The sequence below is a fragment of the Caretta caretta genome, chromosome 7, assembly GCF_965140235.1.
Source record: "Caretta caretta isolate rCarCar2 chromosome 7, rCarCar1.hap1, whole genome shotgun sequence".
Lineage (NCBI taxonomy): Eukaryota > Metazoa > Chordata > Testudines > Cheloniidae > Caretta > Caretta caretta.
Window position 1 is genome coordinate 80,561,838 of NC_134212.1, and position 25,443 is coordinate 80,587,280.

Genomic DNA, 25,443 nt, shown 5'->3' on the forward strand with positions numbered 1-25,443 from the left:
GAACCCAATGCAGGAGACGGATCTTCAGGTAAGTGTGTAAATTTATTTCCCATTACAGTGCAAGAAGAAGTAGCAATACAACTAAAAGAGCTAGCATTTTTATTTGCTTTTCATTCCCTGTAGACTTAGACTAGGTGCAGTGGCGGGCATGCAGACCAGTTTGTTTATGTACCCAGGGCTGTCCCTTGAAGCCTTCTGAGAGATCTCAATGAAACTTGCAAGGAGGTGCTCTGCGATCCACTCCCAAGGGTTTCTGTGGATGGCAGCCTTCCATAGGACACTTTCCAGTGCCAGTCAATGATAACTTCAGCAGGCACCATGGCAGACTAGAAGCATATAGGCCTTCAGGAAGCAGCTGTGCTCTCTCTGCGATTGTTACCCTCAGGAGTGAGAGATCACCATCGCCTGTGGAAAATGGTGCCAGTATTCAGTACCAAACAATTTCTCTCACCCTGGTGGGCCATATTTACCATGACTGGTGCTGAGAGTGGCACCATGCATGAGCAATCCCAAGCAGAAATGCCAATGAGCATGTATTGTTTAAAACTTTAGGGGAGCTTTTCTAATAGCCTTTGTGTTTGGCTGTTCAAATGCAGCAGACAGCTGCTCACCCCAGCAGCAACTTTTCCCCTTTTGCTTCTCAGATATTATGCTGGACACAGCAGACAGCCATAACCATTGGGATATTTTTTCCACAGAGATCCAATCCTGTGAGTAAACAATGCCAGCATTCCTTCAATCTGCCAAACACATATCCAACTGTCATTCTGCACCTGGTAGCTAATCTTTCCTTGGTGCTGTTGAGGTGGCCAGTGTGTGACTTCATGAGCCAGAGGCAGGCTGGGTCCTCCAGGGGTCACTATTGGCATTTCAACATCACCAATGACAAACTACGGGTCAGGAAAGAAAGTTCCTGCTTGTAGCTTTCTGGACAGTCCTGTGTTCTTAGAGATGCAAGCATCGTGCACCTTCCCTGAACAGCCAACAATGATGTTGGTGAGGCATCCCCAGTGATCCCCTAATGCTTGCATAACCATAGAAAATAGCCCTTTCTGTTGCTGTACTCTGTGGAAAGGTGATCTGGTGCCATCTATCACTCCACTGCAGTTCAGGAACCTCGTTGCTGCAAATCCATCCACTCTCTCCTCCACAGAGTCATAGCTCTGCACAGCATGAGACCATTAATGGCGCTGCACACTTGCATAATAACAGCCCCCAGAACAGATTTTCCAATGCCAGAATGATTTCCCACTGACTGGTAGCTACCTGGTGTCGCAAGTTCAGCTCTCTTTTTAATGTCCTTGTGTAACCCACACACCTTCTGGGTGTGGTGTTCTGTCCCATCTAGTGGCACCAAGACCACTTAAAAAGAGAGCTAAAATGAGTCTGCTCTACAGTCTGCGCTACAGTTAACAGCCTGCTGGCTTTTAGCTCCTGTGGTAGAGGCTCATACACTAAGCTCCAGAGGTCCCAGGTTCGATCCCACCCACCGACGACTGGGATCTGTTGGCATTATGCTTGCACTGGAGGGCTGGGATGAGGTTGGCACACAGATCTGGTAATGTGGCCTTGCACATCCAAAAATTCTACAGACAGTGCTCATCATCCCAAACCTGCATTATGATGCAATCCCACAAGTCAGTGCTCATGTCTCAGGCCCAGAAATGGTGCTCCACCATCTGAAGCTGCTCAGTGAATGCCACCACCAACTTTAAATTGGTTCTCACTATGTCCCACAGCAATCTGTCGTGCAAAAAATCAGCATGGTTGACATGGATTTGGTTCTGCTTACAGCTGTCCAAATACCAGAGGATTGCGCGTCCTCTGATTGCAATGATTAGGACAACAGTGTAGAGCAGTGCAGGCTCCATGCTTCTGGGTGAACAGTGAGGAGTGCCATATGGGTTCATGGGATTTCTAAAAAAGGCACAAACATGATGGGATATAGAAGACATTATGGGATGGAGACAGTTGCATGCTGGAAAGTTGAGCCCTTGCTCCCAGTCACCCACGAGTCACTCATTTCTGCCCCACCATTCATTGCCAAAAACTTCCCAAAAATCAGCACACTGGACGGTGGTGGGTTGCACACTCAGATACCTACTCATGGTGGACAACACTGTGCATCGACACAAGCACTCCTGGTGAGCATATACAGCTCCAGTGCAAGGAGCCAAGTATACACATGCACAAATGATATACTATTTGGTAGTGGCTTTATGCTGACGTAATGTGCATCAACCAAAGTTTGTAGCGTAGACATGGCCACAGGAATGTTGGATATGGAGGGGAAGCCCGCGGCATAGGAGAGACCACCTCAAAATACTTACTTGCTCTTTTTTGTTCTGCTGTAAGATGTGCTAGTGAGAGTAATGTACATCTGTCTGTGTTCTCAGATGCCTGAGTAAGTAAGTAATCAAGTATTGATGATACTCTAACATATGAAAGGAATGATGCCAGAACTCCACCACGCTCACCAGCACCTCCTCAGACATAGTATTGCCATAAACTAATATAATCCAACTGTTAGTCTGGTAGGTAAACTGAGGTGTCCTTAGATAAATTATGGAGTGTTGCTGACCATGTCTTCTTTTCCACTTCTCATTCTTAAACAGATTAGCTAGTTCTCAGATGGAAAAAAAATCAAAATAAATAACCCCACTCCAAATAGAGGTCTGACCCCAAAAATGGAGAACAGACAGACTTTCTATCAGGTCTGCTAGGAATTTGGACACTGATGATGATTTTATGTGGAAGGTGCACAGATACTATAGTGATGGGTGGCACTCTAAAACCTTTAGATAAAAGGGCCAAATCCACTAGCCTTAGTGGTTGGGCTGGAAATGGGAAGATGGCTGCAGAGAGTACATCAACCAACAGGCTGAGGTAGCCCTTCACACCCTTCATAGCTTTCACTGCAGGGCATAGAGGCAGAGGATTCATATAGTAGTGGAACTACTGTCCCCACTCCCACAGTTTGTCTCTATGATACTCCCAAATGCAACTTTGGAAGGAAGAAGGACTTTGCTGAGGGGCTGCTCCACCTTGCATGTTTCTCCACCCAGTTCTTTGGCCTCCACCTTGTACAGTAAAACCCTAGCAATTCTAATACCAGGAGGCCCACTTGCAGAGGCAGGATTTGCTTACATTTTTTTTTAACCACTATTAAAAAAAACCCCAGTGCAGTAGCTCAGTTATTTTTTGAACAGTCATTGATTTTGTCTCCCTCTCAATTTATTAACAGCCCTGCTTGCTTTAGAGCCTTCCCCATCTGATGTATTTCAAGTTCTCATATTCCCCTCAAGATGAAATGAGTCCCTGCAGTCACTTTTAAACACTGGATCCAAAGAGTCTCCAGTTACACATACATTGGAATGACTCAAATAAGACAGCAAAGTGGATTTGGTGCTCCGTTTTTACTTGAAAATGATAGTTGAGCACAGCCTGTTTCAAATGCTCTCTCTACCCCAACAATAATAATTGGGGAGGAAATGACAATGGGAAAAATTATTAAGTTTTAAGCTGACACACCACCTGTGCTGTGCCAGGGCATTTTGTACTTTTATACTCTCACAACAGTAAGGACTAGCGATAACCATTAAGTACTGATAAGTATATAGTCCCTTAGGACCAGATCATAAGCCCCTTGAAGAGACTGGAAGTCTTTCCATTGACTTCAGTGAGTTTTGGATCAGGACTTTATTTTGTCAATTTCTCAGGGCCAGGGCTGCTTTTCTTTGTTTTTTGTACAGAGCCAAACACATCTGCGTTTAACAAAATACTTCATGAGTATTTGCAGGGATTTAATCCTTTAGTAGAATAGCAGCTAGGATTTCACTGCCCCTCGCCCTGATGCAGCAAAGCAGGTAGGCACATGCCCTTACTGGCTAGGGATAGATTTATGCATGTAATTAAGTGCTTTGCTGAACCAGGGCTTCTGGGATGTAATACAGCTGCATTCAAATGAACAGGAACAGGATTGAACCTGTTTTTTTCTCTTGGATTCATGAGTTACATTGGGTTTGTTTTTAATATAATTTTTGTTGTTTATTTTGCATTTTAGAATGTTGAGGAAGAACAGCAAGTGGCAATAGAAGGATACCCAATAAATATAGTATTACTTAATATCACTTGATATTTATATTACAACTGTGGGGGGTGGGGGAACTTTCCCGATGAGAGCACCCAGTGAAATGATGGGTAGAGGAGACAAGACCAGAAAAATTAAACAAAAATGCAGAGTTCTATCTTTCAAAGACAGTATTGCTTTGCAAATTGTCACAAATCTATCACTGACCGCAGTATTCAGAACTGCAAATTATGTATTAATTGTGATGTGGCTTAAAGCAACATTTTTTAAAAAAGAAAGAAAGAATGAAAAATAAAACACAGTTTCATTAATTTACAACCTAATTAAAATCCAACATTGCTTTCAAATAAAAAAACTACCACGACATGCAGGATTACATTTCTGCAGTCTCCAAAGATTGAAATATGGTCATCAAATTCTCATCCAATATGACCTTCAACATAAACTACAAAAACTGATCCAATTTAAGGCTTGTCTAAGCAGACAAGAATTCATGTAACCTCTAGTTAAATTATAAAACAAATAAAAACAGCTCAGAGGTCCAGATTTAAAAAACAAAATACTTCAGTCCCTGAAAATTTAACCAGTGCTTTCATGAAGACCACAGAGAAAATCATTGTTGCATTCTAGTAATTATTGGTTGTATACCTTTGTAGTTACGTTCTAATATTTATTTGTTTATATACCTTCAAGCATATGTGAGCATGGAGATATCAGAAAGGAATAAGTATTACTCAGATTAATCATTTCTTTGGGGCAGGGACCACTTTTGTTATGTGTTTGTACAGCACTGCGCACAGGTCCATGACAGATCCCTCCTGCTCTTAGGCACTACCTCAGCACAAATAATAATAGCACAATGAAAAAGGTTGTTTCTTCACTGATGGAATAATTTGAATACTCAGGGTCAGACTATTCTGCTAGGTGAGTTACTCTCTTGCAAGAGGACAGAAAATTCTACTAATTGGTGCTCAAAATCATAGCAATGGCTAATTTGTAGTTATCTACCCTAACCTGATGTCCCCAGGCTAATGCAGATCCAGAAATCTAATTAAGCACCAACTTCCCTTGTTCTCAGGGTTTGGTTTTTTTTTTTACTCTCTTACTCTCACATTGCAACAGCCTGACTAGAACCTCCCCAACCAATTCCTTATGAGCTGGGAAAAACAGCTCCCAAATCAAAAAGTGAAAATATAGAGAGAGATATCCATGGGATGAGAAAGATGCAGCATTGAGTGAACACACATTACCTCAAAATGGGTCTGATTTTCTAAACCAATTTTAGATCAGGGTCTCTCTATTTAAGTTAACTTAGTTACTTCAGTGTAACAGAATGAAGAATCAGGCCAATTGATATCTTTAAAGACACCAGGCCTGATTCTCCACTGCCTTGTATCATCTGTGATATTACACAGTTGTACAACGTGGGTGTAAAATGTTTTCTTTCTGATTTGATAGTATCTTTTACTCACTTTGCTTGGGTATAAATGACAACACAAGATATAAACCAGTGGGAAATAAAATAAGGACCTCAGGACTATGAGACGACATTTCACAAATGCTACAAATTCACTCCAAAATTTAAAATCTATAGTTGTATCTAGCACAGAAAGTATCTTCTGGACTCCTTTTACTTACAGCAGACATGATGAACTCTCCACCGAGATTCTGAATTTCTGCTTTAACTTGACTGCAGATTTTGAGCTGGTGACAATAGAGCTTGATCTGTTCCAGGTAAGCCAATACATCTTGTTTACATGATTGGTCTGGACACTACACATGAAAAAGAATAATGAATAAAACACTTTCTACAAATTCTTAATCACTTCAATTTTCAATTATTAAAGCTTAAGATTTAATCTTTTCTAAACTCTCAGCTCTCCAGCAGAGCATGTTAATGTCCAAACTAGTGAATGTATTTCAAACGTGCATTCAAAATTTAGACCCAGACTTTTATCACATTCATGTTCCCTTTAGGAATGTTCATTGTAATTGCTCTCTAATGTAGTCTTGCTCTCACTGCTCTAAAGTTTGGTTATTTGCTAATTTTGTGAACCTTTTTAAACTCTGCAAACAAAGAGGTGCACAGTAATCCCAAACTTCATTGCATTCACCCATCCTTAATTCAAGACTACTGGAATTGCCTTAGCCATAGTTCTAGCTGAGTAGCTTTCACTAGTGCATGAAATTATTTATTCCTTCAGCACCTAAGAAGCTCTGCATTCATTTTTGCAGTATTACTTACCATTTACTGTGCAAGTTACATGGACTAATAACAATGGAAACCCACATTAATAGATGGTTATACTATAAGTGACTCTAGGTTATGGGCTTTATCCTGATGCCACTCAAGGCAATGACAAAATTCCCATTGACATTGCTGGGAGAAGGAGTAGGTCATAGTTGTGAACAATATCTCATGGTAAATTCTCGGGTTTTTATGGTGATGCTCATACTTTCTATGAAATCTTCTCTTTACTCATGACTTCAGAGGAGTGATGGAGTATACTTTGTGGGAAATCTCTCTCTGATGAAACAGACTATTCACATATGTCAAGGTTCCTTCCCCACTCTGAACTCTAGGGTACAGATGTGGGGACCTGCATGAAAACCCCCTAAGCTTATTTTTACCAGCTTAGGTTAAAACTTCCCCAAGGGACAAACCATTTTACCTTTTGCCCTTGGATTTTATTGCTGCCACCACCAAGCGTCTAACAAATATATATAACAGGGAAAGAGCCCGCTTGGAAACGTCTTCCCCCCCTAAATCCTCCCAAACCCTACACCCCCTTTCCTGGGGAAGGCTTGATAAAAATCCTCACCAATTTGCATAGGTGAACACAGACCCAAACCCTTGGATCTCAAGAACAATGAAAAAGCAATCAGGTTCTTAAAAGAAGAATTTTAATAGAAGAAAAAAAGTAAAAGAATCACCTCTGTAAAATCAGGATGGTAAATACCTTACAGGGTAATCAGATTCAAAACATAGAGAATCCCTCTAGACAAAACCTTAAGTTACAAAAAGACACAAAAACAGAAGTATACATTCCATTCAGCACAGCTTATTTTATCAGCCATTTAAACAAAACAGAATCTAACGCATATCTAGCTAGATTACTTACTAAGTTCTAAGACTCCATTCCTTTTCTGTTCCCGGCAAAAGCATCACACAGACAGAGAGAGCCTTTGTTTCTCCCCCCTCCAGCTTTGAAAGTATCTTGTCTCCTCATTGGTCATTTTGGTCAGGTGCCAGCGAGGTTATCCTAGCTTCTTAACCCTTTACAGGTGAAAGGGTTTTTCCTCTGGCCAGGAGGGATTTAAAGGTATTTACCCTTCCCTTTATATTTATGACAACATAGTATCGGATTCTCATTTACACTAAGGCTACTATTCACTGCTATGGCAGTGTGAAGGGGTTATTGAATCCCGATACACTGCCGGAGCAGTATGAAGTAGCCTTATTGTAAAGGCCAATACAGTCTTTGAGAGATTTGTTTGTAGTTTTTTTTTTTTTACTGTAGATACCATGAAAATATAGTCAGTTTCCTTTGATGGAACAGTGTGTCAATACTAGTATTTTTTTTAAAAAAAGATACACTTCAACCAATTGTGGTAGGCCTGACCTTTTGCTGTTCATGGTATTCTTACTGTTAGAAAATACTGGTGATGTCAGTATCAATAGAACATAAAGGCCCATCCAAGTTTCTGCTGTTGAAGAGAAATGACTCCAGTGTGTCTTCCACAATGATGCATGTTATACACAAAGATCCTTTGATATAAAATCCACAATAGGTAACACTATGAAGGAGCATCAGACTGCTTAATTCATGAGATACCTCGGGGAAAACCCTGGTCCTTCTAAAATCACTGGTACTTTTCCCAGTGAGGCCAGGATTCACTCCACAGGGTTACAGAGCAGAATTTAAAATTCTATTTATGAATTAAAAAACTGCATGTTTGAGATTTAGAAAAAGAAAGCCAGGAACAATCACAAGTTAAAAAAGTGAATCACTGGCTTGTAAACCTGAGAGATTCAGCACTTCCTCCTAGATCTGGGGGAAAAAAAAGAAAAAGCAAATTTGGTACTGCTTTTTGGCCTCAATGCACATTGTAATTAATGAGTTTAACACTGCTATCACAGTACAATGTAGCCAGCTTGTGTAAACATTGTTTATTTCTTTAATTGCAGTTCCATAAAATCTGTCCTTCCAGTCATAAACAGCTGTAAGCATCAGGACTAACTGTATGGATATGAAATATTTTGACTGGAACCATCTATTCAGTCCTCTACAGTTTTTTGTAAAATGACCTGTGATATTTATTTCCACTTGGGCAGATCCCAGAGATGGGCAGATAGGACTTCAGTGTAATCTCTCATTGACTTCAAAGAGCAGTAAAATTGATCATATAAGTCTCCAGTGCAGAGGCAATGGTATTTAAAATCCAATGTATGTTTAAATAGGATGAACAGTGAGTGGCAAAATTTGCAGATGGCACCATATTATTAGGATAGGTAAAATTAGACAAGTATATTGTAAAGTCCAGAGACATAACGAAGCTAGAAAAATGGATAGCATGATATCAGTGTTGACCAATACACATTTGAAGGAATAATTTTAATTACTGATACACATTACTGAGTTCTAAAGTAACTGTAACCACTCTGAAAAAAGGCCTGGATCACTGTGGATAACTTAGCGGAAAGCTCTGCTAAGTGTGCCATGGAGGTCAAATAAAAAAAGGTTATAACATATAACAGGTTAGAAAATACTACTGAGAATATTATAATACCATTATATTATTTGTTAAGACTTCGCCTTGAGTGTTCTGCTTTGCTCACCCCATCTGAAAACAATATATCAAATAGAAAGGTTCCAGAGATAGGCAACATATATGATGAGAAGCATGGAAAACTTCCATATAAGGAAAGATTGGAAACATTAGGTCTGTTCAGTGAGAAGATGAAAAGTTATGGGTATGGTAGAGATCTATACAATAATGAATTTCATGGAGAAGGCCATTAACCTTTTCTCATAATAGAATTAAAAATGGAGTAGCCAGTGAAACAAAGGCAACACATCCAAACGTGACAAATATTTTCCACAACTCAAACCTGTGGAACTCATTACTAAACGATATGATTGAACCAAGAGCTCAATGGCATTCAAAAAATGATGAGACATTTATGTAGATAATCCAAGTTACATTAAACATGATAAAATGATACAAGGGATATAAACCCTCATGCTCAGGGATTAAGTAGCCAATTATTATTAACACATGTTAGAAAGCAAATTCCTTTCTGGGCAGGTTATTCCATTAGGGGTTTCCTACACATCCTTCTGAAGTATCTAGTACTGGCCACTATTACATACCAGACTAGATGGACCAATGGTCTGTTCTAGTATGGTAATTACTATGTTCCTAGCATTTATCGTCCCAGAGAACAACTGCTAGTTACCAGTTTAATTTCTCACACTGAGAAATAAGTTTCAGTTAGATATAGTGGCAAATTACAAATGGGTTGATTAGAGAGACAAGAATAACAGCTCTGTGTAGCTTGAAAGCTTGTCTCTTTCACCAGCAGAAGTTGGTCGAGTAAAATATATTACTTCACCCCCCTTGTCTCTCTAATATCTTGAGAACAACACGGCTACAACAACACTGCAAACAAAAGGGTTTGATTCTGTACCTATTCAAGTCAATGGAATCCTAAATTCAACCAGAAGATTGGCAGGGAGTGGAGGAGGTTTACAGAAATAATATCTGTGTAAGATCCTCCACATGGTTTGAGGATGCATTAGTTGTGAATACAGTGAAACCTATATTGAAAATCAAGGTGAAAAAGTAGTTCCATTAGCTGCTGGCAGAACGGTAACACAAAAGATCAATAAAAGTTATTCTGCAGGAAACTTTGACCATAAGTTTATTGGGTTTTGATTTTACTACTTTACCAAAGAAATAAATGTGACTTCCTTTGCACTTGAACTGAGGTTAGTGATGATTAATGCGATGTATCACAGTAGTAGTTTGCAGTATGTTCTCAGTAGATGTACATACATTCAAAATATTTGTTTAATGTAACATTTAACATTGCTGATTGTCTCTTATTTATCAGATAATCATTTTAAAGAATTTGTTGTTAATCTCATTTTTAGGACAGTTTGTTTATATGCATGTGTGACAGACCCAGACTAGTGGGGTACAGGAGTCTGGTCGAAGGCTTCGAGCAGGGGGTTGGACTAGATGACCTTCTGGGGTCCCTTCCAACCCTTATATTCTATGATTCTATGATTCTATGAAATATACTGGCCACTGGATGAATAGTTTTCTGTTCCCTGAGTGACCAGAGCAGGGGCTGCCCTAGAGCAATCAGGAACCTGCTAGAACCAATTAAGACAGGCACGTCAATTAAGACACCTGAAGCCAATTAAGAACTTACTAGATTCAATTATGGCAGGCAGGCTAATCAGGACACCTGGTTTAAAAAGGACCTCCCATCAGTTAGTGGGGGAGGGGATGCTGCTGGAGGACTGAAGAGTACAAGTGTGATCAGGCTTCAGGAGGAAGATCCTGCAGTGAGGATAAAGAAGGTGCTGGGGGAAGGCGATGGGGAAGTAGCCCAGGGAGTTGTAGCTGTCACACAGCTGACACATGGGACATTGTAGACAGCTGCTATCCACAGGGCCTTGGGCTGAAACCCAGTGTAGAGGGTGGGCCTGAGTTCCCCCCATCCCCCCAATTCCTGACTGGACACAGGAGGAGTTGACCTGGTCTGTGACAAACACCAGAAGGGAAGGTCTGATTTGGAAAAGGGATCTGGCCTGTCCCCGACCCACTAGGTGGGACACAGAGACTGCGGGGATTGTTCTCCGTTTCCCCCATGCTGGTCAGTGATGAGGTTTGCTGAGTGAATGGCAGGTTTGAGCCTCTAGCAGAAGCGGCCAAACTGAGGGCTGCCATGAACCTCTGAGGTGAGCAAATCCGCCAAAAAGTGCAGGACCCACTAAGGCAGAGGAGGAATTTTGTCACTGCGTGGCATATGTATCTTGATGAGGAGATTTCCTAACTATTAATATAATGTTTGGCCTTAATTCTTTGATTTCTAGAGCACAACAATTATTTAAATTTGAATTTTATATAGTATTGTGGGCATCTTCAACGACGACTTTAACCTCTAGCACATTCAATAAAAAAGAGATGTACTGGTTACTCTATGTTGCCATATGACTTTCAGGTCACAAATTAGACAAGTGATTTAGAACAATCTTATGTTAACTAAGTTTGCTAATTATTTCTTTGTGACTAATGTGTTTTTACATTGTTACTCTACTGAGTATGTTCAGAGTTGTTAACCCTGAAACATCTTAATAATAAAAATGGGTTGCAATGTGACTCAATTATGCCAATTGTACAGCACCGTCACATTTATTTAAAAAGAATAAGAGAAAAAGTGTAGTATTAAGTGAGGAACAGTACTACCAAAGGTATTGTTCAGATGGAGAACCTGTAAGATTCACTTAATGTAATTCATGGGAAATTTTTCCAGCTGAAAAACTACATGAACTAAAAGAGTTTCACAATTCTCAATTTTGATTCTCTGAAACTGCATGCAGCCTGAACCAAAATCATTCATTTGAAACTACTGTTCTTTATTAACTGCAAAAGGTCAAAGAGCTACAGCACTGATTCTTCATTACACAGCAATTGCTTATTTCAGCTTCTCTCTCACTTTTGAAGCTAGACAAAGGAAATAAACTAGGGGGTTTGGATACGGAAAACACTATCCTACATTACTGTTGTTCTCTTAACTGCAAAGGCAGTCAGACTAATATATTTGGGCTACAGGAGGATTGTGAATAGCAAAGTGATGTGGTCTAACTAAATGACAACAATAGATGTGATAACAAATAAAAGTGATTTAGTTATTCTCAGTTCAGGCTGCAGCTTTCTGAACTGCATAGGATGTGGTGAATAGAAACATAGTTGGGAGAAATATGTGCTCATAAATTCATGCTAATAACAATATTTTCAACAATTATTTAGTGTGCCAAAGGAGTAGACAGCATTTAGAGCTTTGTTGAAAAGAAAATAGGGAAAACAATTTAATGTTATTTAGAGCTTATTTTTGGTTCAACAGAGGAAAAATCCCTTCCATACACACCTTTTGTTTTGCAGTACATAATTTAATCCTAATTTAAGATCCAGTTTTAAGCTACATATAAAATGATAACATTGTAGGTGAAATTATAAGACAAGTAGTAAAATGGTGGAAAAGAAAGTTATTTCACTGAAGCTTAGTTTTCTGTTATTAAACATCTTGACTGAAAAATAGTTTACAAGTCTTGTCTTTGGATTTGATGTCACATTTTACTCTGCAACATATCTGTGACAGTCATTCTTAAACCCCAATGTACAATTGCTAAAGAGAATCTTGAGAGAAAAAAGGAACCATGCTCTAGCGTAGTGCAGATGGTGAAAGGATGTATATGCTGAAAGAACTTCTGTCAAGACCCGAAAGAGGGATGACTCCTCTACCTTCCCACTTAATTGTTTCTCTGAACACAAGTGCACAAACTAATAATGTATACCTTTTGAAGTGTTTACTTAACTGGAGTCTTGAGAATAATGTGGCATAGGACAAGAAAGATGAACAATCTGCTGCTGTTACATATGTTGTATAATCAGAGGTGAAAGTAAGCTGGTACGGTACTGGCAGAGGGCAGCTTCCCCAGGTCAGCAATTTAAAAGGGCCCTGAGCCCCCAGCCGGAGCCCATGGCCCTTTAAATCTCCGTCAGAGCCTCACGGCTCCCGTCTGCCACTATAGCTACTGCTACCATGAGGTTCCGGTGGTGATTTAAAGAGCCTGGGGCTCCTGGCCGCCACTATCACAGCCAGAGCCCCAGGCCCTTTAAATCACTGCCGGGACCCCGGGGTAGTGGTGGCGATTTAAAGGCCTGGGAATTTAAAGGCTCCGCCCCTTCCGGCTGAAGCCCTGCCCCTTCTGGTTAAGCCCTCTAAACCCCACCCCCCCAGCTCAAGACCCTGGTCCTGCATACCGGTAAGTCCTTTAAGTTACTTTCGCTGCTGCATATAAATAAATAAGAGCCATATGCTACACCATGAAGATACTCAAAACTGAGGGAAAGATGGGTAGTGTGTTAGAAAGTAGAAGAGCAGAGACTCTGGGCCATGTTTGCTTGGACATGTAAGACAGCCACAAAGTTGCTGCTTGATGGCCAGGATGGGGCGGTACTGAGAATCGAATGCCCCAGCTAGATAAGGACTAAGGACTGGCTCCTCCTGTGTGGTACGGTTGCATTACACTGCATTGCTTACTGGCACAATCTAGTCCTAAAGCCTGTTTCACTGGGGAAGATCACCTCAGTGAAGAGGTGGCACACAGCTAATGTAGGGTCTCTGCTTATTCACCTTCCATGCTGCCAGCTCAACAAGGAAAAGGGCACATGGCCTGGACACCTGTGAGCTATGCGGATGCTGGGATGCTTTTTTAAACTATCTGGGTCTGTTGTAATCCATCATAAATTAGAGCAACCCTCATGATGTTCTAACACATCACTTTGGGACAGTCTTGCACAGAGCAGTACCAGGATCAGGGGAATGTAATGGCAAGTTCTCCGTCACTTTTACACATATTTGCTCTGTGTAATTGAATTTTAGGATCTGGCCCTAAAACTTTCCACCAGACTGCCACGTAGTTTGACTCCAGTCCAAACTGCATGAATTCCCCTTTTTCAGCACTGTGCCCTGCAGAGGTGTCATAACAGACACCTGTCCTGGGCAGCCCACAGCACATAGTGGTGATTGCTAAAAGAAAGGGAAGCAAGGCTCGAAGACAGCACAGAGGAGCATCAGTCACATTCTATTTCTTAGAAACCACTGGTCTGAACATTCATGTTACATTCACCTAGTGTGATGTGAACCCTGTCTCGTTAGAATTAGAATGATATATATTCCCTGCGAGTACTCAAACCCCTAAGCACTATTCTTTAGACTAGCGGAGGGCAAAGCTTTGACTATACTGTAGAATATTTGTATAAAAGCCCATATGACTTCAATTGTTTTTGAAGACAATGGGGGGGTCTTCATAAATATGTTTTACCATGCAGCTAAAACTTTGCATTCTGTTTAGTTTAGCAACAGGAGTCGCACTTAGGTTTAGAGAACCAATACATACATTTGGGGGGGATTAAGGAAGGATCTAGAAAATCTGAGACCCAAAGATCCATGGGAGATGTGGTCAGTGCCAGAGAGTGAGGGAGAAAGAATAGGAAAGGCAGATCTAGACATGCTAGGTGTACTTTTGCAAAGTGACCTTTTAGTTGGCTGGATTGAATCTGGGGCTGATTTAATCTTAATACACCTCTGCACCAAACCTTAAATGAAATACCTGGTTAGCAATCTGTCGCGCCAGCACATCCATCCTGGATCCAGACTCTGAAATCATCTTTGCTGCGTTGATCACATCAGATGTATTCTTCAGTGGGCCTCTACCCCTTAAAATGAAACAAAGTTTATTTCATCATATAGCATATAGGAATATAGTTCCCATGAAAAATAGGGAGGGGAAAAAGCTTTAAATAAAACAACTCATTCAGAATTAAAATCAAACCTTATTAGAGGTTCAATCAACATGATTTAATTTATGCCCCACAATCCTGTACTTCATCGCTTCAGCTGGAAGAGGAAGCATTAGAATAGCGTCACACAATATTACTACTTTTGGCCTGGTCAAAACACAATGTATTAGAAAATTTCACCAACAAAATCACCCGAACTAAAACCTTGAGTATATGACATTTCCAACCCAAAGAGGTTGGATTACTTTCAGATAAACATACAAAAGGTGTGGACATTTAGCGAAACCTCAGAATTAGAAATGAGCAAGTACGTGAAAAAATCTGATCATTTTCTAAAATAAAAAAATTGAATTTTCTTTCCCTGTGTTCAAATCACTTTTGCATTCACTTTCCATGAGTATTCAAGTGACTGAGTTCAGTGGAATGGTTGCAAAAGCACTGAATTTTAGGTAAATTTTGAAACAGTAAATGTGGGCATTTGCTCTGGAAACTTAATTCTAAGAATTATGCTTATCCCAATAAGGAAACAGAAACAATATAATATGAAATATGCTCCAGTAAAAACTCACCAATACAGATCAAGTTTCAGATATCAAATACTTTTGGTACTTCAAAAATAATCTACAGACTGACAATTAAACTCACAGATGATTTGAAGAATGATTTCAAATTTGAGACCCTTAAGATGCATGACAGGAATTTGCAAGGAGACTGCATTTTGTTATTATTATTTTATTATAGTGCCTATGAGCACCAGGACCTCGTTCTATGATGTACTAAACAAACACAGAAGAAAAAAGATAATCCCTGCCCCAAAATTAGTTCTTACACATTATTTGGTCAGACATTTTGAGGGTTACTTTTCTGTGAAGAGAAGTGTAATTATAAAGGTTGTGTGAGTTGCGTTTTTAAACTATGTGACCTAAGTGCAAATTGTCCAAAAAAGACAAATTAGTAATAGCAGTAGTACTTAAAGCAGTTATTTGACACCCATCACCAGGATATCTGATCTTTATGTTATATCTCAGCATATTTAATATTGAAATATGGATGTTTCTTCAATTTAAAATAAACCTTATGTACTATTTCTTTATTCTTCACACAAATATCAAAATACACCATACAGAGTACCTAAGTGAAATGCACCTTATCAAAACAGACTTTGCTTTTCTACCAGTTTCATAGAAAGACATTTAATTTCATTGTTATCAAGCATCTATAGAGAACTTAAACATGTACAATGCTAGCTAGGCTTCTTAAAGGCAATGCATTAAATTTTAAAGTCTGCAACACTGGACAAAAGTTACCTTAATAATTGTACTTCAGAGTACAGATAATGGGAATAATATGCCATTTTGCTTAGAGGCACAGTTTTTAGTGTAATGAGCCAAATGAGCCAAACCATTACAGTAATTTTTTTCATTTAGCCTCCAACATACTCATGCAAAAATCATATGCAGTAAAAATACCTAAATAGTGATGATAATATACTGTGACATATAATGATTAATCTTTTACTTGTGTTGTTAATTAAATGCATTGTTTGGCAAAGAACTACTTATTGATCCTTGAACAGAAATCGTATTTTACAAACTACAATTCCTTATTATTCCAAACTATCAAGACAATATCTGAAGAAAGCTACAATTACATAGATTTTTGAATTATTTCCATTGTACTGCTGTACAGAAAGCAATTTTATTATGGAAAAACTATTTAGTGATTTGATTTAAGTTATAAATGAAAAAATGCTGTAATTCAAAGAAAAAACAGAAAACAAGCAAATATGATCCCTTATGTAAAAGTCCCAATAATTTAAACTTTACCTTCATCTTTTAACCTTTATTTGCCTTTCCTGAATTTTCCCTTTGTTTCATGTTTGCACAAGTGGCCATTAAAGGCTATTTCTCCCTCCCGCCCCAAGTTTAGTTTGCTCGTCATTATTTTAGTTATCGTAGGGAAACATGCAGGGGCCACAATCAGGGCCAGTTACTGGGGTCTGTACAAACACAGGAAATCATGGTGTCTCTCCTGAAGAGCTTACAAGCCAATATAAGCTGAAAGATAAAAACTGAATGTAACTAACAGTGGGCGAGGAGGGAGAGCGAGGATAACAGTAGTCAATGACTGTTTCTTCGGCCATGTCTATGTTACCACTTTATGCCGGCAAAATTTATGTCACTCAAGCGGTAGTGTGCTCAGCGCTATGTCAGTGGGAGAGCTTCTTCTGCCTCTCCTGCTGACATAGCTACTGCTGTTTGTTGGAGGTGGTTTAATTCTGTCAATGGGAGAGCTCTCTCCTGTCAGCATAGAGCAGCTACACGAGAGATCTTACAGTGGCGCAGCTGCATCGGTAGAGCTGTGCCCCTGTAAGCTCTATAGTGTAGACGTAGCCTCAGTTTTCTTTGGTAACTGCTCAGAATGTAAATCCACTGCCTCTCTGATCCTAAGGGAGATTGTGTGGAGAGGGGCAGCCATAGATGTATGAATTAGAAATTACCTTCTCTCTCTCTCATCTGTTCTCTCCTAGCATCTTGCTGTTGGGAATAAAGCAGTTCCACCCCAATAAGGCCTTCACTCACTTCTCTGTATCCTCTTACTACAAATGTGGTAGAGATATTTACCTTGACTGTACAAGTCAGCAGGGGAAAGGAAGCAGACGACTGTCCCACTGAGTAGCTAGTGGCAAGTGTTGATATTCCTCTGTACCAACATTCTCTAAGAACTGACATGTCACACTTCTGTGTATTGTGGAGGATGTTAGACATAGTCCATGACCCACAACTGGATTGCGAACCAAATGCTTAGGAATGGAATCCATGAATAAATAGTGACAATGCCAGAAGAAACCAGTGCAAATTGTAATGGGAGGGCACAAAATATTTCAGGCAGCTTTCTACATAGGGAAAAAATAGTTTATTCTACATCTTCTATCTTTGGGTAAATCAAACTTTTTAAAACATAAAATCAGGTTTCATTCCACTGGGAAAACTACATATAGTGGGCTCAGTTTCTGCCCTTTTGTTATCTCATCCATTAAACTCTTAAAAAATATTTGAGGTGTTACCCCTAATACATGAGGTCATCATGGTTTAAGGTGAACTTTTTAGTGTTATAGTGATTGGTGAAACACCCACCTTTTATGTACTCCAATGCACAGTACACTGCATTTTAATAAATGCACCTGTGCAGGTGCTGATTTGACTGGGCTCAAGATGATCTAATGCCAGAATAACTGACTCACAGTGCCACCCTCACCAATTAACTACTTGACACCAGTGAACCACAGTACCTAGGAAGGAAAAGACCTTTTAAATCATCTAATCCATTCCCCAGTAAGTGCAGGTCTCTAACAAGTTTTGAATTTACTAGGGTTTTGTCTGTCTAGTTTTAAAGGGTGACAAACCATTTCCCTTAGAAGATTGTGCCACGGGATAATAAATCTCACTGTCAGGAAGTTTTACCTGATATTTAGCCTACATTTTCTCTCTCAACTTCATTTCATTAGACCAAGTTCTTTTCTTATCCCTTGTACAAACTTAAATAAGGTTTGTCCTTTCTATGGCCAAATTCTGGAACCCTTATGCACTTTATGTTGACCTAGTGAATTCAGTGGGACTACTTGTGGAGAGAGGTACTATCCAAGGTGATAAGGATGGCAGAATCTGATCCTTAGCATTTACACACTTCAAGTATAAAAATCTGTTCTCATATTTTCTCTTATCTCTTAGCTCAACTATACATATTTAACTCTCAGGACCTGTTCCCAAAAACACTAATGCATTTGCATAACTTTACACAAATGAGACATCCCTTTAAAGCCAATGGGACTACTTGTTTGTGGAAATGTAAACCCACACATAATCTGTGCATAATGGGACTGTAATCTTCCTGTGGTGTAACAATATGAGGCCACTGCACAGTGCAAACAGATCCAAATTCCACTTCCTTTTTTGTTATTATATCATATAGACATATATGACCTCTGTATTCACACCTTTCATATTATTGCAATATTTGTATAAAATATGCCTTATGAGGTACCATTTGAATGCTAATACCATGCTAGTTATTAATATTGTAGAATCAATGAGTTAATGTTATATATGAGGTTATGAATTCCCTCTGTATGACATTACTGGAATATGTTTAAGACAAGACAGCCTAGGTCAGAGGTGGGCAAACTATGGCCCCGCGGGATGGCCCTTGAGTTCTCGGCTTGGGAGGCTAGCCCCCGGCCCCTCCCTGCTGTCCTCCCTTCCCCGCAGCCTCAGCTAGCCATGCCACCAGCGCTCTGGGCGACGGGGCTGCGAGCTCCTGCCGGGCAGCATGGCGGCATGGCTGGCTCCAGCCGGGCATGGTAAGAGAGCAGGGGGGTTGGATAAAGGGCAGGAGGTTCCGGGGGGAAGTCAGGGAACAGAGAGCGGGGAACAGGGGGGGGAAGAGGGGGCGGGTTGGATAGGCATGGAAGTCCCAGGGGGCCTGGCAGGGGTTGGGAGTGTGGATAGGGGTCGGGGCAGTCAGGGAGCAGGGGGGGTTGGATAGGGGGTGGGGTCCTGGGAGGGGCGGTTGGGGCAGGGGGTCCTGGGAGGGGGCGGTCAGGGAACAAGGAGCAGGGGGGGTTGGATGGGTGGGGGGCTCTGAGGGGGACAGTCAGGGGCGGGAAGTGGGAGGGGGTGGATAGGGGGCGAGAGCCAGGCTGTTTGGGGAGTCACAGCCTTTGCTACCCGGCTCTCCATATAGTTTTGGAACCCCGCTGTGGCCCTCAGGCCAAAAAGTTTGCCTATCCCTGGCCTAGGTGAAGGTGATAAACAGGTCTGTCCTACAGAAAAGAATGTGAGTTTACCTCAATATACACATTAGCAGTAAACAGAGCTATGGAGCTGAGCCAGCAGAGGTTATCCTGCACCTGACCTCCAGAGACAGAGAATTAACATGGCTCCTGCACCACACAGAACACTGAGTCCTCAGCAGGCCTTCCTGATTTGTAAGAGGGGAACAGAGAGAGAGAGAGAACATCTTTATCTTTCACCTTGGGAGACGGAAAAAAAAAACCCATGCAATTTAAGCTCTGTAATAGGTCCTGGCCAAGCTGGCCAGGAGACTGCGGGTGAGAGAAACCATCTCAAATAAAAGCTGTATCTTGCTATATTAAGTTTTAGACTAAGCTTGTAATAATCTCTATTGTTATTTGTTTTCACTTGTTATTACGTAACCCATGCTGTTTTGTTAATAAATTTGTTTCCTTTTGATTATAAATCACTAGCACTGTGCAAATTCAGTAAAGTGTGTGCTTCTAGAAAGCTAACGGGTTGGAGTGTTTCACTGTCTCTGTAAAGGCAGAGAACCTAACACTTTCTCTGGGAGGCACCGGTCCCTGCAGTAGGATGATTTTTGCAGTGAATTCGGGACTGGAAAGGTCCTAAAGTCAGCCTGGAAGAGGTAACCAGGTTGGGCAAAGCCCTGCTTGTGGGCTGCTGGAAAGCTATTCAGGTCAAAGCTCTGGACCACAGCTACACAGCCACAAGACATCCAGGGTTACAAGGCAGATGGTGACCAAACCCTCAGTGGCCTGGGTGAACCCAAAAATGTCACAGTCACCTGTCCAATTTGCTGGCTACTATCACCTCTAAGTCTCTTCTCACATTAGTGTTTTCCAGGTTTCTCCCTGGCATTTGGATTAGGCTTTTTCCCCCCCTAGGTGTTTTCCACGTGCAATCTCATTTTTCTATTTTCAATCTCTCTAGGTCCCTTTGCATATTTCTCTATCCTCAATTATCTTCAAAATAAGGTCAAAATGTTCCCCTTACCAACTTTATTATGGCATTTACTGCAATTTGCTCCTCCTAGTGATTTCATTGTTCACAGCCTTCCAGTTCCATTACACCACTGGGCCACCCTGCCTCACAGTGTCGGGGCAGGGTTAGAGGGCCAAGATGGTGGGGAGATGCTGCAGTTTAGGACTACACCACAACTTCACAGCCAACAATACACAGTGAATGTCTTATGCTGACTCCTGGCATGGAAAGGCTAACATTTCCTTTTCATTTTAAAAATATGTATAATACTTGTTCACTGTTTGTTGAAAGAAGAAATTACCCTCATAGGCCTGCAGAGATTTACACATTGATTTCAGTGGGACTGCTCAAAGTATGTCTAGTATATATGAGAAAATGTGGTGTAGACAAGAATAGATCTGGGTCCCCAACAACATTTCCGTGGGAGCTGTAGATTTGGTGAGTCACTGTTAACACAAATACAAGTTTCAAAACTAATATGAAGTTTTCTCTTAAGTAGCATAATTCACTCTGAACATCTTTCTGGGAATAGAATATATATGGATTTGGGTTTCCTTTGTTATTTCTTCCAAAGTTTTTGGAATGTCATCTAAAAGTTTACATATTTGTATCTGCAAATCACAAACTCAGTATTATGCATGAAAAGGAGCCATACAAAGTGGCATATAGAAGATCTCTGCTGAAACTTTTGCTTCTTAAAAATAAATTGAATTTCTTTTTTATGGCTATCACTGATGTAAAAGATATTGACCTAAAACATATGAGAAAATAGATAATGTTAACCCTATAAAATGTACTCAGAGAGGAGCCATGAAAATGTATTTTAGGCAGTTCTGAGCAGAAGGCATCCAACGACTTAACACTACTTTCCAAAAATTTTCTTGTCCACTTTCCTGAGGAATATAAGAAGTTTTGTTGACAGACAAATGAAATATCATTAGTGTCTTCATTACCATCATCCTTAGGATAAGAGTGGGTGAATAGATTTTAATGCCTGGGCTGGCACATTTTCATGACAATTATTCAAGGCTATGTTAGCAATAGAGCTGACCAGAAGATGACACTTCCATTTTGCAGCTTCTTTTGAGGTTACAGAATTTGCTTTCCATCACCTGGAGGAGGTGGCAGAGTGAACCTGATACACCATACCCCGGTGGTGAGGGCACTGGCCTGGGATGTAGGAGATCCAGTTTTAAGTCTGTCTGCTTGATTCAGAGTCATCTGGGATGAAAAAAAATTGGTTCAAATTCAGACAGAGAGGAGACCTGAATCTGGCTCACTTACATTGCAGACCAGCATGCTAATATTTCAACCAGCTGTAGTTAGCAATTTATTGTCCAGGTATTTTATCTATACCATTTAATATAGCAGCTCTTATATGCAAAGAGAGCCTTTCCCTTAACTAACACACTTTGGCTTCTTGAAGCTTTCTTGAAAAAGGCAAAACAAATTACATTTTGTTATAATAGTAACACCATTGGGGGCAGAGGGTGTTTTTAATCAGGCTGAGTCTCCAAAAGGCATTTAGGAGACCTCATCAAATCTATCCTATAAGATTTGTGGGATTTGTACAGGTAAGAGATTTTTTTGGGGGAAAAATACAACCAAAACCCCCAAGAAGTATGTTTAGCTTAAGGCAAGAAAATACTAAAAGACAAAAACATTCTGTCACCAGTGGGTGAACGCTTTTCATGAAGTGATCACTCTGTATCTGACCTTTCAGTCCTCATCCTCAAAGGAAGACTGCCTCAAAAGACAAGCCTGGGGCTTATATTCATTACTCCGGTAGACACTAAAAATCATGGACTGAACAAAGATACCGGATTTATGGCTTATTACAACAATCTGTAACCCACTAACCCCCTCTTTTTTGTCCTATTCATGGACCACTCTTCCTTGGATGGTCCCTTACAATATATGCTATCTACTTTTATGCTAAACAATCTTTTCCATCTTGCATTAGCTGTGAGGCTGGGAATACCTTTCCCAGACCTGAAGAAGAGCTCTGTGTGGCTTGAAAACTCATCTCTCCCACCAACAGAAGGTGGTCCAAAAAAAGATATTACTGCACCCACCTAGTCTCTTTAATATCCTGGGACCGACACAGCATATAAAAACAGCCAAGTAAGAGTTTTGATTTTTCCCTTTACACTAAATAGGCAAAAAAAGCCGAATTGACCTATTTATCTGTGTATGGAGAATTCTTCACACAGCTGTAATGTGACTGTGGGCAAAACAATATTAAAATAAAATACAATTTAACAAAAATCCATAACAATAATTAAATCCTTTAATACAACACTGTTTAGTTGATTGCGTATTGCCAAGTACTCTTAGTTAAAGCAATTTTCCTATCAGTGCTATTCTCTATCAATCAGTATAAATTCATATCACAAATGTCACTTTTCTTGTTTGCATAGTAAACACTAGCATTTTAATCTGTTTGAATAATCAAAGTGGTGCTTTCCGTGCCTTCTTGGTTGCAAAGATTTGAACGGCTTCCTGAAGGTCCACAGTCTGGGCCAGCTCATGCTCTATTGAGATGGTTGCAACGCCGACCAGCCACTCCTGTGTCATTGTGGAGCGTAGGTGTGTTTTTATTAACTTCAGCTTGGAGAAGCTGCATTCTCCACTGGCAACTGTTACAGGAAGTGTTAGAAGTATGCACAAAGCAACAAAAGCATTTAGAAAGAGGGTGGTCATCTTATTTGTGCACATATATTCCAGAACAGCCTTTGGAGTTGATCCTGCTGAAATATATCTTGAAAGCGCTTTCAGTTCTCACCTAAATCACTCACATCAATATTGCACATGCCATCATAAGTCAACGCTGTCTCTAGTGCTCTGCATTGCTGGTGTAGGTCTTCTTCAGGTATAGTGAGAGTTTTGGAATATCATACAACATCCCAAATATACTGCTGTGTTCCTTGAGCTGCATGAAACGTTCAACTGACTGTATTGCACAATCTAGCACCTAGTTAAAGAATTCAACTTTGAATTGTTGTTTGGGGTCTCTTATGGGATTATCCCGTGCCTCGTAATCAAAATGTCTTCTTCTTCGGTGACTCTTGTATTCTTGAATGGGTGGGAAAATAGCCTTGTCCAGTTGTTCCATTGCTCCAGATATATCAAGGTCAACACCTTGGAGTCTCTTGCTTACAACATTTATTTCAAACAGTATGTCATGCCACAACACTAAGCCACACAGAAATTTGAAGTTATGTATGTTTCTGGAGATTCCATTTCCCTCTGCCACTGTTCTCCCATGAACAGTTCCTGTCCTAGCACTATCCTCCATAATGGCAACTGTGGCATCATCTATCTTCCCCCTTTGGTGTTTGATAGGGTTTATCGCCTCCACTCGACTTTCCCATTTTGTGGCACTCAGTGGTTTCAGTGCCAGAGAGGATGTTCCCAGATGTTGCTTCAAAATTTGCCATCGATGAGTTGATGCCGAGAAAAATACATAGATGCTTTGAATTATATTAAAAAATTCAGCAGCCTCACTAGAAGCTGATGCTGCATCACTGACCACCAAGTTCAATGAATGAGAACTGCATGGGACAAAAAAAACCTCGAGGGTTTAACTCTCGCATCAGTGTCTGCACTCCTCTGTTCTTTCCTCTCACGTTGGCACCATTATCGTAACCCTGACCTCTCATGTCAGCTATGGCAATTCCCATATCTTCCAGCTTTTTAAGAAGCACATTGGTCATACCAGCTCCTGTAGTATCATCAATGTCAATAAATTCTAGAAAATGCTCTGACACTCACCGTTGTAGGGACATTTTCACTAGGTTCTGTTGTTGTTACAAAATGCACAATTAAAGTCATTTGTTCCATATGGCTGATGTCAGGTGTGCAGTCCAGAAGAACAGAGTAATATCTTGCTGACTTCAGATCTGCCAGAATCTTCTGTTTGACTTTTGTTGCCCATGACTGTATGATCTCATTTTGAATTGTTTTTCCAAGTGTGTACATTTCTTGGGTGGTGACTCTTCTTAGATGCTCCTAGAGTACAGCATCAAACTCAGCCATCAGCTCCACAATTTTAAGGAAGTTCCCATTGTTTGGCACATACAGCTGATCTGAAGCGCCATACAGTGCTAGGTTTTGGGTAGCAAGTATTCTCACAATGGCAATGAGCCTTTTCAGAACATTTTGCCAGTAAAGAGACTCTGATACAATCTTCTTGATGCTGATCATCTGTGGTGGCCTTTAACCTTAGCCTCATCTCAAGCTCTTTCCACCTATGGAATGCTCTCTGGTGATCTGTTGCCTTCTCATGCCAGATTTCTAGCCAGATTTTTCCAGTCCTTTGTTCCTGTGGAACCCAATGTGGTTGGAACATTAGACTGGAAGACTTTGCAATGAAAACAGCATGCAGCATTCTGGGTTTTTGAGTACATAAGCCATGGCCTCTCCACTTTGTGGAGAGTCCACAGTCCTGGATCATCTAGACTTAAGGAACTAAACTCAGCAGCAGCTGTTTCTTGCACCTCCACCACACTTTTCTCTGATCTACACTTTTCTTCAGGAATGTGCACGGTTACATGCATTTGAGATGGAGATATGGATGCTGCAGTAGCTGCCAGGTCACCTGCACTCTGACTAACTGGAAGATCAGCCATCTCCTCACTACTCACAGGTTCTTTGGGGCCAGAAGGCTCACCGTGAACATTCGTGTCTATGCATCTCAGGAGAGCTCCTTCCTGCTTAGATAGGAAAGCTTCCTTTGCTTGCTTTCTTTTTCTGAATGCCGCCCCAGAGGGGCGTTTTCTTCTTTCACTCATGACTGCTGTTCTGTGCCAGCTATAGTGGCTCTCAATACTCAGTTGAAGGGGACAAACAAGCAGATTGGTAGCAGGGCCTGAGTGAGGGAAGATATCAGCGTCTTAAGGGCCTAACTGGCTCCAATTCTTCAGTTGACTGCCTGTTCTTCTCAAGTGGGTT

The 25,443-nt window shown here is 40.6% G+C and overlaps 1 protein-coding gene across 9 annotated transcripts in view; it reads right to left on the minus strand.

The window, feature by feature from the left end:
- CTNNA3 (catenin alpha 3) overlaps positions 1-25,443 on the minus strand; it is a 946,302-nt gene that overhangs the window by 35,306 nt on the left and 885,553 nt on the right. For 8 of the 9 annotated variants that reach the window (XM_075130833.1, XM_075130836.1, XM_075130831.1 and 5 more), the window contains 2 exons: positions 14,503-14,608; positions 5,729-5,863 (listed from right to left, as the gene is read on the minus strand). In XM_075130833.1, coding sequence (XP_074986934.1) covers positions 5,729-5,863; positions 14,503-14,608 — 241 coding nt within the window. Of the gene's footprint in view, positions 1-23; positions 406-5,728; positions 5,864-14,502; positions 14,609-25,443 lie in introns of those variants that run through there. The other variant, XM_075130835.1, reaches the window with a different exon arrangement.